This window comes from Pseudophryne corroboree, chromosome 1 (assembly GCF_028390025.1).
Source record: "Pseudophryne corroboree isolate aPseCor3 chromosome 1, aPseCor3.hap2, whole genome shotgun sequence".
Classification (NCBI taxonomy): domain Eukaryota; kingdom Metazoa; phylum Chordata; class Amphibia; order Anura; family Myobatrachidae; genus Pseudophryne; species Pseudophryne corroboree.
In genome coordinates this window covers 807302714-807321344 of record NC_086444.1, presented here as the reverse complement: position 1 = coordinate 807321344, position 18631 = coordinate 807302714, and the positions used below count along the sequence as shown (strand labels likewise).

General features: G+C 47.4%; 1 protein-coding gene across 2 annotated transcripts in view; it reads left to right on the top strand.

The window, feature by feature from the left end:
* The first annotated feature begins 236 nt into the window (after positions 1 to 236).
* Positions 237 to 18631, top strand: part of LOC134910775 (cytochrome P450 2U1) — a 182208-nt gene continuing 163813 nt past the window's right edge. For both annotated transcript variants that reach the window (XM_063919161.1, XM_063919169.1), the window contains exon 1: positions 237 to 835. In XM_063919161.1, the coding sequence (XP_063775231.1) occupies positions 268 to 835 (568 nt within the window). In that variant the 5' untranslated portion in view covers positions 237 to 267. The remainder of the gene's footprint in view (positions 836 to 18631) is intronic.

The following is an 18631-nucleotide window of genomic DNA, read 5'->3' as shown; positions in this document are numbered from 1 at the left end:
AGGGGAGCGTGTGTATAGTGTAATGGTGGAGTACGTGTTAGTGGCTGGGGGAAACTTAGCCTCCTCACTGACTGACAGAGGAGTATGTGCATGGTGCAATGGTACAGTACTAGTGCTGTCACTGGCTTTGACAAGCGTCTTCTCTGGCTGGCTGGCTGACTGACAGGGGAGGGTGTGTGTGTTATTCAGCAGCAGCCAATCAGCAGACGCGCCGCTTTCTAGAACGCGTTACGTGTTGTTTGGTAACAATGCTACCCCGGAGGCTGGATGTTACCGGGTGCAGTATATGTGCAGGTTGAAGCTCTCTGTGTAGCTAGTGCGCGGGCATCTGGGCTCAGTATGGACGGGTTAGTGATGGGGATGTCGGCATGGAATGAATACATGCTGGGCTCTGATGTACCCCCCTTGTCGGTGCTGCTCTCCTACACTTTCCTGTTCCTGGTTCTGTGCTGGCTGATCAGTTCTCTTTGGACTTATTACCAGATCATCACCAGGAACACACTGCCCGGCCCGACCCCCTTACCCTTTGTGGGCAACTTTGGCTTCATGCTGTTGCCCGGGTGTCTGCTTCAGCTGCTGCAGTTTGGCATGGACAGTACTAAGCTCAGGAAGGCGCCAGCTGGAACCACAAGGACGGGGACGTTACTTTACCCTCACATCATCCTCACTAACATGGCTAAACTGTACGGGAAGATCTATGGCTTGTACATCGGCAGCCGCCTCATTGTCATACTCAACGACTTCGAGACTGTCAAAGATGCCATGGTCAATCACTCCGAGGTGTTCTCTGACCGGCCCAGCGTGCCCCTGGTCACCATCATCACCAAGAGGAAAGGTAGGCAGCAGCGGGCACAGGTGGGGGCACACTAGCTGTATCGGATGTGGATCACTAGGTCGATCTGTCGACCTAGTGACTGTCAACGTATAGTGGTCGACCTAAACATTGTCGACCTAGTCACTGTCGATCTTCAGACCGGATCCCAACTGTACCATAGGGAGACGCTGTGTGTTACATCTTTTTGTTTTCACTTTAAATTATTTTTCTATTTGCTTTTTTGTTCTCACTCATTACTTTTCTTGTGTTAATGGTCTTTTTAATAACGTTTCCGTGCACCCCTTAGGATGGCAGAGCATGTAGGGAGAACTATATAACAATGGAGAAACCTAGCATTTTATTAATTCTCCATTTTGTTCTTAAAATTCCTTGTAGTAATTTCTTCTTAAGCTCAATTGAACTTTTTTTCCTCTTTTTAAATCTTCTCTTCACACATTTACAACCTGTTCTTAATTTATCTCTTGACTGGCACTCAAGAAATTGGCTGAATATAATGTGAAACAGTTCTGTAAATGAGAAAGTAAACACTCTGGGGACTGGGGTCAATTCAATTAGCAGCGAAAGGTGCGGGTTGCCATTGCCGTGGCATTTCATCACCAGCAATGACACTGAATTTCATACCCCTCGTGGCCCTATTTCATCTGAAATTTGCAACCAGCCTGCTGTAACGTGCGGCTGTTACTGCACTAACTTGCAGGTGTGGGAAATTCACATAGAATTGGATTAAGAATAACGGCTTGTTCAGATAGGTGCTGATACTCTGTGATAATGACTTCCAGGCCTGTTTACTATATGTAGGTGATAAAGATGCCTATTAGCCCCGATGTCACTTCGGCTGATCAAAACGGGCAGATATTGCAATGTATGACCAGTAATTATCGCGGTATCCAATTAGAGGCCATTTTGATCGCTGAAATTGGACCCGCAATCGCACAAAAACATATGGGATCAGGGATAATTCTCTGATCCCATGTGTTATCGTGGCTCTGGCATCCACTTATCGCAGATTATGCTTTGGATACCTGAGGCCCCCAAAGATAATCCCCTATAAGTGCCGCCATTAGGTGAAAAGGATGCCAGCATCATTGCTAATTGGATAGTACCCGGCAGCAGTAAAGTATACATGAAAATTAAATATCACATAACCGCAAACATTTTAGTATATTTATGCTGCTAAAAGATTATTGTGTGATCATTGAAAATCAATATATTTATTTTTTATTATTTACATTTTTGAAGTGGATGCAAAAATGGCTAATTTGCATGTATTTTATAAACCGATTTTACATGGCCATCATCACCAGATGAAGCATTTTATATATCTTCACAGTTAATCAGGAAGATAAACAGGCCTACATTGATTAATTCATGGGAATGCTACAGGTTTGAGTAATTTCTATTAGAGTCCTGTGACTGGGGACAGAAATGTAATGTGAGTCACATTCGTATAATGGGGGTCATTCCGAGTTGATCGCGGCCAGCAACTTTTTGCTGCTGCTGCGATCAACTAATCCCCGCCTATGGGGGAGTGTATTTTAGCATAGCAGGGCTGCGATCGCTTGTGCAGCCCTGCTATGCTTAAAAAGTTTCCTGCAAAACAAGACCAGCCCTGCAGCTACTTACCCTGTGCGATGGATCCAGCGATGAAGGTCCCGGTCCTGAAGTCAGACATCTGCCCTCCGTTCGCCTGGACACGCCTGCGTTCTTCTTACCACTCCCCGAAAATGGCCTCCAACGGTGAGTATCCGCCCCGGAACGCCTCTCCGCTGTCAATCTTCTTCCGTCCAGCGCTGCGTCTTTTTTTTTTTGCTGGGCGCTCCGTTACCTGGCGACGTCCATCGCCGGGCAGCGACACGTGTGCGCAATGCGCACGCCGCACATGCGCTGTTCCGACCCATTTGCGAAGAACGCTGCGTGCGAACGGGTCGGAATGACCCCTAATGTTACACACCTGGCACAGCCAGGGCCAGGTGCACCAAAAAGGAGCCTGTCCCTGCGATGTGTCGAGTGTGGTGCCGGGCTGCTGCGCATGTGCGGTCACACTGACCGCCATGCACAGCCACCATTTCCAGCAGACGGTTCCTGGGGACACTGCTGGAACTACAATTGCGATCTCTAGACCATACAACGGGCTACCACTATCTGAAGGTGCGGGGGCCAATATCGGGAATGCTTTGTATTCTGGATATTGGTAAATCAGACAGCATCGCATCCCTCCATAATAACCTTTGGGGGAAACAGACGCAAATATTGGTTGCTAAATGGGCCCCATAGTGGACTAGAAGCCTGGTGTTGGACTTCCAATTACACTTTCCTCAAAATAATTAAATACAAATGAAAATATGATTATCTTAGGAAAAACTGTTTTATTTGGAGAATAAACATATTTTACTGTACTGAGCCTTTGCTGTTGCCATCTGGAGGTAATATGAATGATAGGTGGACAGCCCCAACTGTCCTTAATAAATAGGAAAACCATTATTGTGACAATACCCACGCAAGGAAATTGTTTTGCACGATGAAACGCTTCAGGGAGTTTTGTGCAAGTTATGCGGTATTCCACATTTGGATTGAATACTACACCTTCATTGCCAGATTAACCCCTTGCTTGGATGATGCGATCATGCTAAACTGGGATTTCCACGGTCACAACTGATGCAACCGTGTAAGATACACCCATCGGCAGATGCTGGAAGGTGTGCTTCCAGCAGCCCCCAAGATCAGAAGGCAGTGCCAGTCCCTCAGCTCCCTCTGATTCTTCGCATTCCTCTCCTCGCTCCCTGGGCACAGCCTTCCTGCAGCCCCGACCTCATGGGGATCATGGCAGCCCCATTATGTATTAACACAGTAGTGTTTTTATTGTTTTTATTTTGTAAAGTATGTTACCCAAATTGTTGATTTTTTTTTTATTACAAATCTCAAATTATGTAAATAATAATCTAAAAATAATAATTATAGTAATAATAATAATAATAATAATGTTATTTGTATAGCACTTAGAACTCAAATGGGTAAATTTACTAAACATCAATGGCCCTCATTCCGAGTTGTTCGCTCGCTAGCAGATTTTAGCAGCATTGCACACGCTAGGCCGCTGCCCTCTGGGAGTGTATCTTAGCTTAGCAGAATTGCGAACGAAAGATTAGCAGAATTGCGAATAGAAAATTCTTAGCAGTTTCTGAGTAGCTCGAGACTTACTCCTACACTGCGATCAGCTCAGCCCGTTTCATTCCTGGTTTGACGCCACAAACACGCCCTGCGTTCGGCCAGCCACTCCCCCGTTTCTCCAGACACTCTCGCGTTTTATCCTGGCACGCCTGCGTTTTTCCGCACACTCCCAGAAAACGGTCAGTTTCCGCCCAGAAACACCCACTTCTTGTCAATCACACTCCGATCACTTCAACTATGAAAATTCTTCGTTCGGACGTGAGTAAATCTACTAAGTTTTGTGCAAAAGTACTTAGCACATGCGCACTGCGTACCATGCGCATTTTTGCCTTAATCGCTCCATTGCGAAAATCGGCAACGAGCGAACAACTCGGAATGACCCCCTATATCAGGCGATTTGGTGTTTGCGATTTTGGTGTGACTTTGCAAATTGGAGATTTACTAAAGGCAAAATTGCATCCAAACATAACTAAACATGTACCAAATCGATGCATTGTACCACCACCGTCATCGGCCTCATCAAGGATGGGGACGAATCGGCCTATAGACGGGAAGTAGACCGGCTGGCCCAGTGGTGCATCCGCAACAACCTTGACCTCAACCCCCTCAAAACTGTCGAGATGATAGTGGACTTCAGGAAGAAGTCATCTAGTGCACCTCCGCTAACGATTGCTGACAGTGTGGTATCGCTAGTGGACTCCTTCAAGTTTCTAGGGACCACAATCTCCAGGGACCTTAAATGGGGGTCCAACACTGACGCCACTGTTGGGAAAGCGCAGCAGAGGTTGTTCTTCCTCAGGCAACTAAGGAAGTTCAACATCCCACAGAAGCTCCTGCTCCTCTTCTACTCCGCGATTGTGGAGTCGGTACTGTGCTCCTCGATACTCGTATGGTACAGCTCCGCCAGCGCGAGGGACATATGCAGGCTCCAAAAGGTGGTCAGAACCGCAGAGAAGATCATCGGGGCCGACCTTCCCTCAGTCCAGGACCTGTACTTGTCCAGAGCTAAAAAGCGGGCAATGAAGATAGTAAAAGACCAGCTACACCCCGGCCACAGCATGTTTAACTTGCTTCCTTCAGGCAGGCGTTACAGGGCTGTCCCCGCCAGATCCACCAGAAGCCTCAAAAGTTTCTTTCCCCAAGCTGTCCGCCTGCTGAACTCCTGAACATTGACTGACTAGACGTACATGTAACTCACTTGTGTCCCTTACAGTATACCTATCTGTGTAACTTTACTTGCCCCCCCCCCCACACACACACACACACACACACACCTGCTTACCTGTCACCTACTTGGCTGTTGTATAGCAAACCGAAGACAAATTCCTAGTATACGTAAGTATACCTGGCCAATAAAGCTGATTCTGATTCTGATTGTACCCTTAACATTGACACAGATACAAATGACAGATTTACTAAAGGGGGGTACACACGGGGAGATGTGTGTTGAGCGATCTAACACAGAACGCTCAGCGCAGAGAGCGATGTGTGCCAAGTGGGGGTGTGGGGTGAAACACTCACTTCACCTAGTGGGTGAAGTGAGAAATCTAACTAGATTTGGCATGCATGTATGCCAACTCTAGAACCGGCAATAGCGATGCACTGGACTTCGCACCACTGTCGACGGCACCCTACACACGGAGCGATGTGTGCTTAATTTCTAAGCAATCTAGTCAGATTGCTTAGAAATGAATTAAAAATCCCTACTTGTGTACCCCTCTTAAGAAATGTATTTATCAAATTGATCAAAATTGCACCAAAATCTCTGCACAATAGACTTAGGGGGTCATTCCGAGTAGATCGTAGCTGTAAATTTAGCACAGCTGCGATCATGTTCCCAGACATGCGGGGGGACGCCCAGCACAGGGCTAGTCCGCTCCCGCATGTCTGTCCCCCCCCCCCCCCCCCGCACAAGTACAAAAGCATCGCACAGCGGCGATGCTTTTGTGCTTGTTGAGTAAGTCCCAGCCAGCGCAGCTCCTACGGCTGGACGGGAGTTGCTCGTCGCTGCCCCTGGTCGCAGCGGCTGCGTGTGACGTCACGCAGCTGCTGCGGCCCGCTCCCCGCACAGTCCAGCCACGCCTGCGTTGGCCGTACCGTGCCATCAAAACGGCGCCCAAACGCCGCCGTGCTGCCCCCTCCCACCCAGCGACCGCCTCTGCCTGTCAATCAGGCAGAGGCGATCGCTAGGGAACGTCAGCCTGCAACCGTCCCGCATGCGCCGGCGAATGCGCAGTTCCGACCCGATCGCTGCGCTGCGAACAACTGCAGCGAGCAATCGGGTCGGACTGACCCCCTTAATCAGTGGTTCCAAATCTGGGTGCTGTGAATCTCTGGGGTGCTGTGGGGTACTTGTAAGGGTGCCATAGGTTGGTGATCCAGGACCAAATCAAATTATTTATTCTCAATTTGACAGGCAGAAGTAATGCTGCTGGCTGACATTAATAAAATATGTGCACAATTAGAAATTCAACCCTATCCACCATCACATAACTGAAACTAAGGATGGATAATCACAATTTGCTCACTGTAATCATTTTGACTGAATTTCTCAATAAGGAACTGCTGGCCTGGGGTACTGTAGAAAAAATTACACTCTAGATTGCTGTGATTCAAATAGGTTTGGGAACCATTGGACTAAATCAATACACCTGCCTGTGAGTGCTGTGTTGTGCCCAAGCAGGCTTTGGTGTATTCTCGGGTTAGTAAAGTGTTACATTTTAGAATAACAATTGTGTGCGGTCATTCCCCAAAAGCATAACCAGCCCTAGACCTATGAGCCCAGTTTTGGTACTAGAAAATCAGGGTGTGTAGGGGTCCTCCTGCCATCACAGTATCTAGCCACAAATTGGTCAACTTAGGCCTGGAATTCCTTGGGAAGTTGGGACCCCTGAATAAAGGGGTCCTTCCTCCCAGAGAACCCCCAGGCCTGTGACGCACCCCTGGTGGTGGTGGGTACGGAGTTCATACTGTGAAAAATAGAAATAATATTGTTCTTTACAGAGGGACTACAGGTCCAGGACAGCCTGCTCAGCATCCCGGCACTTGAAGAGTCACAAGTGTCAGCATGCCCGGAAAGTAATGAGCCGCTGGCACCTGTACCCCCACTGTAAATAAATATTTAAAAAAAAAAGATAAGACGCAACAAATCGGCATATTTGTTAAAATTATACTGATTCAGGGTTAAAAATAGATTTCTAAATTTCTCAATAAGAAACTTTTGGCAGGGGTGCCGTGACATGAATTCAGATACTAAAGGGCGCAGTGATTCCATAAAGTTGGGAATCACTGGATTAACTGTGCAAATAAATTCCCAAAACATGATCTGTTGATCGTACATGAGGACTGACTGGAATGAAGAACCTCTGGGTTAGAGCAATTTACAATGCAGAGCTGCTTCTGCAAGGAACTGGATTATAGCTCACATTCAAAATACAGCGTGTATTGGGAGAGGTGGCTTGCTAACACTGCCGTTATTTCAGTGGAACAGCGCATTGGTCTCTATCACATACTGCTTTCAGGGACGTGCAGTCAGGGAAGGCAGAGCCTCACCTGTCACACTCAAATGAAAATAGCTCAGATTAGTGTAAAAATCTTCTATTTTCATTGTAGTATGAAGTTGCTGCGCTCCGGACCAGCCAATTAGATCCTAACTGCCATCAGTTTGGCTTTGAAAAATGACAGTTAGGATCTGATTGGCTGGTCCTTTATCACCTTCCACTTTATCACTTCACCGAGCTTAATAAATAAATCTGCCCCTGAATCCCTCTGGCAATCAGAAACTGCTTGGTGCTGGGGACGCAGCCGCACCTCAGGCAGTATCGCTGCATTGAAAACAGTGTTAGGGGAGGCAGCTGTGACATGTGTGTCTTAACATAGGCTCAAGGCACGTTCCTCAGTGATGCAGATATAATAGCTACATTCCCTGGCTGGTACTGTACACCCTTCACTGGCTCGGGCTGGATGGGTGTCCTGGCCAAGGTATGTTCATATGTTCATCTCCTCCCCATCCCCCCCTCACAGCTCAAACCCTCCACCCTTTGCAGCACCCATGACACGCTCCTCCTTAGTTCCTCTCTGTCTCAGCTCTCAACTGTTAGAGGGGTCTATTTACTAAGCCTTGGTTGGAGATAAAGTGGATGGAGATAAAGTACTAGCCAGTCAGCTCTTAACTATCATTTTTCAAACCCAGCCGATGACATGGCAGTTAAACACTGATTGGCTGGTACCATAGTTGCCTACCCTCCCGCATCCCGCGGGAGACTCCCGATTCACGTTGGAGTCTCCTGCTGCCCCGCAAACCTTAACCCAAACGCCGGATTCCTCACTGCCCCGCTGCCCAAGCTGCACATGCGCGACGGATCAGGACCTGCAGCCATGAAGAAGCAGACGAGGAGCGACCACCCCCACTAACCTCCGTGCTCTGCCTAGACAGGAAGTGTGCTTACTTTCACTTCCTGCCGAGGCTGCTAAGCTGAACTGCCAGACAGAGAAGGGAGAAGCAGTAGAAGGACCTGCCCACTCAGCAACACCACTCACTGACAGCATGGGAGGGACACACGAGGCAAGAGCTGGATGCGGATGGAGGCAGAGACATGGAGAGGAGTGCTGACAACACTGCAGGGGGGGGGGCAGAGATATGGGGGATGATAACACTGCAAAAGGGTGTGGCAGAGACATGGAAAAGGGAAGGGCTGATAAAACTGCTATGGGGGAGGGGTGAGGAAGAGACATGGAGAGGAGGGATGATAACACTGCAATAGGGGGAGGGGTGAGCCAGAGACATAAAGAAAGGGGCTGAAAATACTGATATGGGGGGAAGGGGAGGCAGAGACATGAAGAGGGGGGCTGACAACACTGCTATGGGCGGAGGGGTGAGGCAGCAACATGGAGAGGTTTTCACTCAGTCCTCATTATACCCTGCTGCAATGCTAGCTGGATGTTCCTCCTTTCTATCGATCTACGCACACGTATCACCTCACTATACTATGTGATGTCAGTATGCACTATGTAGCCGTGCTGTGTAATGTAGGTACGATGTCGGTGTGTAGCCCTGCCATGTAATGTAGCTGTGATGTTGGTGTGTAGCCCTGCCGTGTAATGTAGATGTGATGTTAGTGTGTTCCCCTGCCATGTAATGTAGCTGTGATGGTGTGTAGTCAGTATTGCGCTTTGTACGTTGGGTGTCATCTGCCACTGCAGGACACACCCCTGAGTGACAATAGATACGCCCATAGGTGGATATATACACGCCCCTTTGGCAGAATGTGACACGCCCCCCTCAACGGGGCGCCGCGCAGATCTCCCTGAAACCACTTTTGAAAAGTAGGCAAGTATGTGGTACTTTATCTCCATCCAAGGCTTAGTAAATAGACCCAGAGTGATTAAAGTGTGCTAGAAAGCACCAGAGCAGAGAACAACACCCTAGGCAGGAAAGAGGCACTACACAGGTTGCAACAGGTGCAGGGTGCTAGAATAAACACTAGCAATTATAATTAGTTTAGTCTGGAAGGTGAGGATAATTGTAATACTGTTGGGGATGTCGCGAGGACAATTCTAATATTGGGTTTGAAGGCCGGCGTATGTTAACTAATGTGCCTTCACCCAACTAAGGAGGAATATGGAGTAATGTCAGAAAATAACATTGTATAGGAATTCAGGTTCAGCATCAGTGATCTGATATACTATATAAAGGGAAACCAAAAGTGTTAAATATATTTTGATAATTGTGAGTTCTCCCTTAGCGTCTAATTCTGTGAGCAGTAAATCCCCTAAACATGTGCTACTTGGCAGCTTGCTTCTGCCTTGTGATAACTCTGCCCTTTCAGATATGTTTCTGGAGAAAGGAATAAGATGTCACATTAATGTCCTTGTGTCATCAAAGGTTGTGATTTATGGACTCTGACTTCTCAGAATATCTGTTGACTTGACTAATTATAACACTGTGTATCATAAGATCATTGCAAACTATTTTGTTATTGCTGAAGTAGGTGTTCTGATTGTGCCACATTCAATGCCAGTCTAACAATGCTCCCAAGTCATTTATTGCTTTTCTCAGCCTCTCACAATTTACTGAGTGGTAAACCATAGCTAAATAGCTGGTATCCTGCGGTGACTCCCTTTATGCCTCTTACCACTGTATAGGATGGTATCCTGAGTCAATTTAACAAGCTGCAAAAAAGAAAGCTAGCTAATAGCATTTCTCTGACGTCCTAGTGGATGCTGGGAACTCCGTAAGGACCATGGGGAATAGACGGGCTCCGCAGGAGACTGGGCACTCTAAAGAAAAGATTAGGTACTATCTGGTGTGCACTGGCTCCTCCCTCTATACCCCTCCTCCAGACCTCAGTTAGAATCTGTGCCCGGCCAGAGCTGGGTGCTCCTAGTGGGCTCTCCTGAGCTTACTAGTAAAGAAAGTATTTATTAGGTTTTTTATTTTCAGTGAGCTTCTGCTGGCAACAGACTCACTGCTACGTGGTACTAAGGGGAGAGAAGCAAACCTACCTGCTTGCAGCTAGCTTGTGCTTCTTAGGCTACTGGACACCATTAGCTCCAGAGGGTTCGAACACAGGCACCTGTCCTCGATCGTCCGTTCCAGGAGCTGCGCCGCCGTCCCCCTCGCAGAGCCAGAAGAACAGAAGCTGGAAGACGACGAAATCAACGGCAGAAGACTCCTGTCTTCATTTAAGGTAGCGCACAGCACCGCAGCTGTGCACCATTGCTCCCAGCACACTTACACACTCCGGTCACTGTAGGGTGCAGGGCGCTGGGGGGGGGGGGGGGGGGGGCGCCCTGGGCAGCAATTGAAGTACCTTTTGGCAATAAAAATACATATATACAGTCTGGCACTGTATATATGTAAAAACCCCCGTCATTTTTTTACACAGAAAGCGGGACAGAAGCCTGCCACTGAGGGGGCGGGGCTTTCTTCCTCAGCACACCAGCGCCATTTTCTCTTCACAGCTCTGCTGGAAGCAGCTCCCCAGGCTCTCCCCGGCAGTATCCAGGTACAAGAAGGGTAAAAAAGAGAGGGGGGGGCACATAAATTTAGGCGCAAATAAAACATATAAGGCAGCTATTGGGTAATCACTTATTATAAGTGAAAATCCCTGTGTTATATAGCGCTGTGGTGTGTGCTGGCATACTCTCTCTCTGTCTCCCCAAAGGACTTTGTGGGGTCCTGTCCTCAGTCTGAGCATTCCCTGTGTGTGTGCGGTGTGTCGGTACGGCTGTGTCGACATGTTTGATGAGGAGGGTTACTTGGAGGCGGAGTAAGGGCAGATAAGTGTGGTGTCGCCCCCGTCGGGGCCGACACCTGATTGGATGGATATGTGGAAGGTCTTAAACGACAATGTAAACTCCTTACATAAAAGGTTTGATGACGCTGCAGCCTTGGGACAGCCGGGGTCTCAGTCCGCGCCTGCCCAGGCGACTCAGAAACCGTCAGGGGCTCATAAACGCCCGCTATCTCAGATGGTTGACACAGATGTCGACAAGGAGTCCGACTCAAGTGTCGACGATGATGAGGCACATTTACAGTCTAAAATGACCAAGGCCATCCGATACATGATTATTGCAATGAAAGATGTATTACACATTTCTGAGATTAACCCTGTTAATACCAAGAGGGTTTATATGTTTGGGGAGAAAAAGCAGCCAGTGACTTTTCCCCCATCTGATGAATTAAATGAATTATGTGAAGAAGCGTGGAGTTCCCCTGATAAGAAACTAGTGATTTCTAAGAGGTTACTGATGGCGTACCCTTTCCCGCCAACGGACAGGTTACGTTGGGAAACATCCCCTAGGGTGGACAAGGCGCTGACACGCTTATCTAAAAAGGTGGCCCTGCCGTCTCAGGATACGGCCGCCCTAAAGGAGCCTGCGGATAGAAAGCAGGAAGCTATCCTGAAGTCAGTGTATACACACTCTGGTAATCTACTGAGACCTGCTATTGCTTCAGCCTGGATGTGTAGTGCTGTAGCAGCATGGACAGATACTCTGTCAGACGACATAGATTCCCTCGACAGGGATACTGTTTTGCTAACCCTGGGCCATATAAAAGACGTCGTCTTATATATGCGGGATGCTCAGAGGGACATTTGCCTGCTGGGCTCTAGAATTAATGCTATGTCCATTTCTGCCAGGAGGGTCTTATGGACTCGGCAATGGACAGGAGATGCTGATTCTAAAAAACACATGGAGGTTTTGCCTTATAAGGGTGAGGAATTGTTTGGGGACGGTCTATCGGACCTCGTGTCCACAGCGACAGCTGGAAAGTCGACTTTCTTGCCTCAGGTTTCCTCACAGCCTAAGAAAGCACCGGATTATCAAATGCAGTCCTTTCGTTCTCAGAAAGGCAAGAGGGTCAGGGGCGCATCCTTTCTTGCCAGAGGCAGGGACAGAGGTAAGAAGCTGCACCATGCAGCCAGTTCCCAGGAACAAAAGTCCTACCCTGCTTCCACTAAGTCCACCGCATGACGTTGGGGCTCCACAGGCGGAGCCAGGTGCGGTGGGGGCGCGTTTCCGAAACTTCAGCAACCAGTGGGTTCGCTCACAGGTGGATCTCTGGGCTGTACAAATTGTATCTCAGGGATACAAGCTGGAATTCGAAGCGACTCCCTCCCGCCGTTACCTCAAATCAGCCTTGCCAGCTTCCCCCATGGAAAGGGAGGTAGTACTGGCGGCAATTCACAAGCTGTACCTCCAGCAAGTGATTATCAGGGTCCCCCTCCTTCAACAGGGAAGGGGTTACTATTCCACAATGTTTGTGGTACCGAAACCGGACGGTTCGGTGAGACCCATTCTGAATTTAAAATCCTTGAACACTTATATAAAGAAATTCAAGTTCAAAATAGAATCGCTCAGAGCGGTTATTGCAAGCCTGGAAGAGGGGGATTTTATGGTGTCGCTGGACATCAAGGATGCTTACTTGCATGTCCCCATTTACCCACTTCACCAGGAGTACCTCAGGTTTGTGGTACAGGACTGTCATTACCAGTTCCAGACGTTGCCGTTTGGCCTGTCCACGGCATCGAGGATATTTACCAAGGTAATGGCCGAAATGATGATACTCCTTCGGAAGAAGGGAGTTATAGTTATCCCGTACTTGGACGATCTCCTCATAAAGGCGAGGTCCAGAGAGCAGTTGTTGATCAGCGTAGCACTCTCTCAAGAAGTGTTGCAACAGCACGGCTGGATTCTGAATGTTCCAAAGTCGCAGCGGATTCCTACGACGCGTCTGCTTTTCCTGGGCATGATTCTGGACACAGAACAGAAGAAGGTGTTTCTCCCGGTGGAGAAGGCCCAGGAATTAGCATCTCTGGTCAGGGACCTCCTGAAACCAAAACAGGTATCGGTGCATCACTGCACGCGAGTCCTGGGAAAGATGGTGGCTTCATACGAAGCCATTCCCTTCGGCAGGTTCCATGCAAGGATCTTTCAGTGGGATCTGTTGGACAAGTGGTCCGGATCGCATCTCCAGATGCATCGGCTGATCACCCTGTCCCCAAGGGCCAGGGTGTCTCTTCTGTGGTGGCTGCAGAGTGCTCACCTTCTTGAGGGCCGCAGGTTCGGCATACAGGACTAGGTCCTGGTGACCACGGATGCAAGCCTCCGAGGATGGGGGGCAGTCACTCAGGGAAGAAACTTCCAAGGGCTGTGGTCAAGTCTGGAGACTTCTCTACACATAAATATATTGGAACTAAGGGCCATTTACAACGCCCTGAGTCAAGCAGAGCCCCTGCTTCGAAACCGGCCAGTGCTGATTCAGTCAGACAACATCACGGCGGTCGCCCATGTAAACCGCCAGGGCGGCACAAGAAGCAGGATGACAATGGCGGAAGCCACAAAGATTCTTCGGTGGGCGGAGAATCACGTGCAAGCACTGTCAGCAGTGTTCATTCCGGGAGTGGACAACTGGGAAGCAGACTTCCTCAGCAGACACGACCTCCACCCGGGAGAGTGGGAACTTCATCAAGAAGTCTTCACACAGATTGCAAAGCGATGGGAACTGCCACAGGTGGACATGATGGCGTCCCGCCTCAACAAAAAGCTAAAAAGATATTGCGCCAGGTCACGGGACCCTCAGGCGATAGCTGTGGACGCCCTAGTGACACCGTGGGTGTACCAGTCGGTATATGTATTTCCTCCTCTTCCTCTCATACCCAAGGTACTGAGAATAGTAAGAAAGAGAGGAATAAGAACAATACTCATTGTTCCGGATTGGCCAAGAAGGATTTGGTACCCGGAACTGCAAGAAATGCGCACAGAGGACCCATGGCCTCTGCCTCTCAGACAGGACCTGCTGCAACAAGGGCCCTGTCTGTTCCAAGACTTACCGCGGCTGCATTTGACGGCATGGCGGTTGAACGCCGGATCCTAGCGGAAAAAGGCATTCCGGATGAAGTTATTCCTACGCTGATAAAGGCTAGGAAGGACGTGACAGCAAAGCATTATCACCGTATATGGCGAAAATATGTTGCTTGGTGTGAGGCCAGGACGGCCCCTACAGAGGAATTCCAGCTGGGTCGATTCCTGCACTTCCTACAATCAGGGGTGACTATGGGCCTAAAATTGGGGTCCATAAAGATCCAGATTTCGGCCCTATCCATTTTCTTTAAAAAAGAACTGGCTTTACTGCCTGAGGTTCAGACGTTTGTTAAGGGAGTGCTGCATATTCAGCCCCCTTTTGTGCCACCAGTGGCACCCTGGGATCTTAACGTTGTGTTGGATTTCCTGAAATCCCACTGGTTTGAGCCACTTAAGACCGTGGAACTAAAGTATCTCACGTGGAAAGTGGTCATGCTGTTGGCCTTAGCATCGGCTAGGCGTGTGTCGGAATTGGCGGCTTTGTCATGTAAAAGCCCATATCTGATCATCCATATGGACAGGGCAGAATTGAGGACTCGTCCCCAATTTCTCCCAAAGGTGGTATCATCGTTTCATTTGAACCAACCTATTGTGGTGCCTGCGGCTACTCGGGACTTGGAGGACTCCAAGTTGCTGGACGTAGTCAGGGCTTTGAAAATATATGTTTCCAGAACGGCTGGAGTCAGGAAGACTGACTCGCTGTTTATCCTGCATGCACCCAACAAGCTGGGTGCTCCTACTTCAAAGCAAACTATTGCTCGCTGGATCTGTAGCACGATTCAGCTGGCTCATTCTGCGGCTGGATTGCCGCATCCAAAATCAGTAAAAGCCCATTCCACAATGAAGGTGGGCTCTTCTTGTGCGGCTGCCCGAGGGGTCTCGGCTTTACAGCTTTGCCGAGCGGCTACTTGGTCGGGTTCAAACACCTTTGCAAAGTTCTACAAGTTTGATACCCTGGCTGAGGAGGACCTTGTGTTTGCTCATTCGGTGCTGCAGAGTCATCCGCACTCTCCCGCCCGTTTGGGAGCTTTGGTATAATCCCCATGGTCCTTACGGAGTTCCCAGCATCCACTAGGACGTCAGAGAAAATAAGAATTTACTCACCGGTAATTCTATTTCTCGTAGTCCGTAGTGGATGCTGGGCGCCCGTCCCAAGTGCGGACTTTCTGCAATACGTGTATATAGTTATTGCTTAAATAAGGGTTATTGTTATGAGCCATCCGTTGAGTGATGCTCAGTTGTTGTTTATACTGTTAACTGGGTAAGGTTATCACAAGTTGTACGGTGTGATTGGTGTGCCTGGTATGAGTCTTACCCTGGATTCCAAAAATCCTTTCCTTGTAATGTCCGCTCTTCCGGGCACAGTTTCCATAATTGAGGTCTGGAGGAGGGGCATAGAGGGAGGAGCCAGTGCACACCAGATAGTACCTAATCTTTTCTTTAGAGTGCCCAGTCTCCTGCGGAGCCCGTCTATTCCCCATGGTCCTTACGGAGTTCCTAGCATCCACTACGGACTACGAGAAATAGAATTACCGGTGAGTAAATTCTTATTTTTACCTTGGCATTAGCCATACCCAACAATGGGGATCACCAAAGCCTAGGAGGCTTTATGGGATCTCCATGTATATTGAATTTTAACCTATTGCAAGCCATGTTAGATTGACAGTGAGAGTGAGAAAAGCCATGCAGAGGAGTGGAATTGTGGTACAGTACATCGATGTGGTAGGACATTCTGTGATAAGTGTGTGAGGAGACAGAATGTTAATTACCATAGCTCCATGTTAAATAGACCCCTAATTTAGTTACACACATTTTATCACTGAGATTAAGTGCCAAAAGTCAGGTTCCATCTCCAAGAGGGCCACACGGTGCCAAATACAGAATTTCTAGATGGGGGTTTCCAAATGCAGTCCACAATCTCTCAGTCTGCGGAACATTGGCGCAAGTGCAGGAGTCTGGGAGAGCAGTAGAAGAACCTAGAATCAGAATCAGCTTTATTGGCCAGGTGAACTCATTTAACACTATAGATGGACTATATTGTAGGCTGTATGCAACATTTAAATAATAGAAATAAGTGGTCAGGAAAAGGTTATGTTCCTTCCTTGAGTATACGCTAACTCAATTACCATACCACAAAATACCAACTTGGAAGGACCAAAAAGCGCTGTTTTTAAGCACTTGGAAAAAGGATTGTCATCTAAAACGCATCATTGTGTTTTATAGGGTGACCCTCTGCTGTCCTGCTGGATTATATTGCTCACTTTGGATGTTAGGAGTTCCTAAAAAACCTTTTGGACTCTGGAACGTTTTGCAAGTATATAATTCATAAATGCTGACATAGGCGGTCTCTCCTTTTTACTATTTTTACAATTTTTTGCATGTCATTTGTTACATTTCTGTTTTCTTGGTGTGGCACACCAAATACATTTATTTTTTAACATATTGTGGAAAACCTACCTTTGATTTTTTAATACTGATGGATTATGTGAGAAGGTGATCCACATAGAGGTTTCAGTCAAGCACACCAGGCCAGAAGCAATGAATGGTGTATGCAAGAAGGGGTATTTGGAGAACTTTAATTCCCTGATGCCGAAAGATACCTTTATGTGAACGTTTCTTACTTCCCTAGGGTGAGTGTCTATGAAGGGTCTCCCATAAAAAGAAGGAATTTTGTAAATGTGAATAATGACCTTTCTACCTTTTAGTATTAATTTTCCTTTGTGGGTGTCCTTGAGTAAAGGAAGACTACAATTTTTGTGGACAGAGGATTCCTCTAAATCTACCCTTAATACTCCACAAGGGTGTTTCTATCTTAAAAATAGCGCTTTTTGGTCCTTCCAAGTTTGTATTTTATAATACAACCAGTACTGCACTTTCTAAGCATACATTCTCCCACCTCATGGTAAGGTCTAGTGCACTGCTTAAGGACTCAGATCCACACACACAGCAAACTTGCTACACTCTCCTGAGGAAGTCCTGCAGTAAGCAACTGACGAAACGCGTTGAGTGACAGACCGATGGACTGACATATTTGATATCAGATAAGCTGTTTTTATTCTTTTATATGGTACGGGCAACTACTTACTTTATGTGTTATACCAAATAAATATGTGTGTTTTTTAAACTTTACTACACTATGGTCGTTTTGCTTCTCATTTTTTTGCATCTGGGCGATTATGAGAATTGAGCCTCGGGACATCTGAGTGACCACTGTACCCAGAAAATTAATTATCAGAATCGGGGAAAAGTATTGGATCTATACACGCTGCTTTAAGGTGGTTTAAGACCACTGATTACGGTACACCTCCCACTTATAGGGTGTTATTGGTGGAGGTTGATCATACTATCAGTATTGCACTAGGAGGCGCCTTTTTTCACTTTGTTTTTATATATATATATATATATATATATATATATATATATATATCCATAGAAATGTCCGCACTCACGTCCAAAAAATCGTCACCATGGGGTGCTGCTCATGATAACCCCAAAAGGGTTTCACATATACCAGGTGTGTTGGAAAATCCAACAGAGGGCACTCACCAGTCCATAAGAGTATAAAGGTTTATTGATACATTATAATCACCAATAGTGTGTCGACGTTTCGGCCCCTAGGGCCTTTCTCAGGACAATCAATGGAGACATCCAAACAGCATGCCAATTACACACATACTGACACTGCCTGCCAGGTCCCCTTATATAGCCCATCAAATATCAATCAACAATGTAATCAACCCAAATAGAATACCTGCAGTGTGATTCAAAACCCCCCCGTTATGTATATAATATAACATCCTGGACTCACAGAGCAAGCAAGAATCAAAATACATATCACCGAAATAGGTACCATCATTTAAACACAGGAGACAGCTGTGAATGCTGCGCCACGCGTCCGGAGCTACCGGAAATACGTCATCCGTATCACGCGTTACCATGGCTACAGAATTGAATCCATACGCGTCACCGGTAACCATGGTAGCGCGGCGCACATTTTAGTGATGTGCTAACCGCGCATTAAAGCGTGTCATACTAGTTATTCGTAGCCAGGGTAACCACTTACAACTAAAGATTACAAAGCCTGGAAGTGCTAAAAAGACGTATAAATCTAGATTGCGCTCCATGCTGCTCCCCACAATAACTAGACCTAAATTAGATTAGGATTCACACCTATATCGCAATGTGACCCAGATGTTAAACTGCCTTAATATCATACATGTCTGATATGGTATACAAAATATGTTGCAATCCAATAGTTTG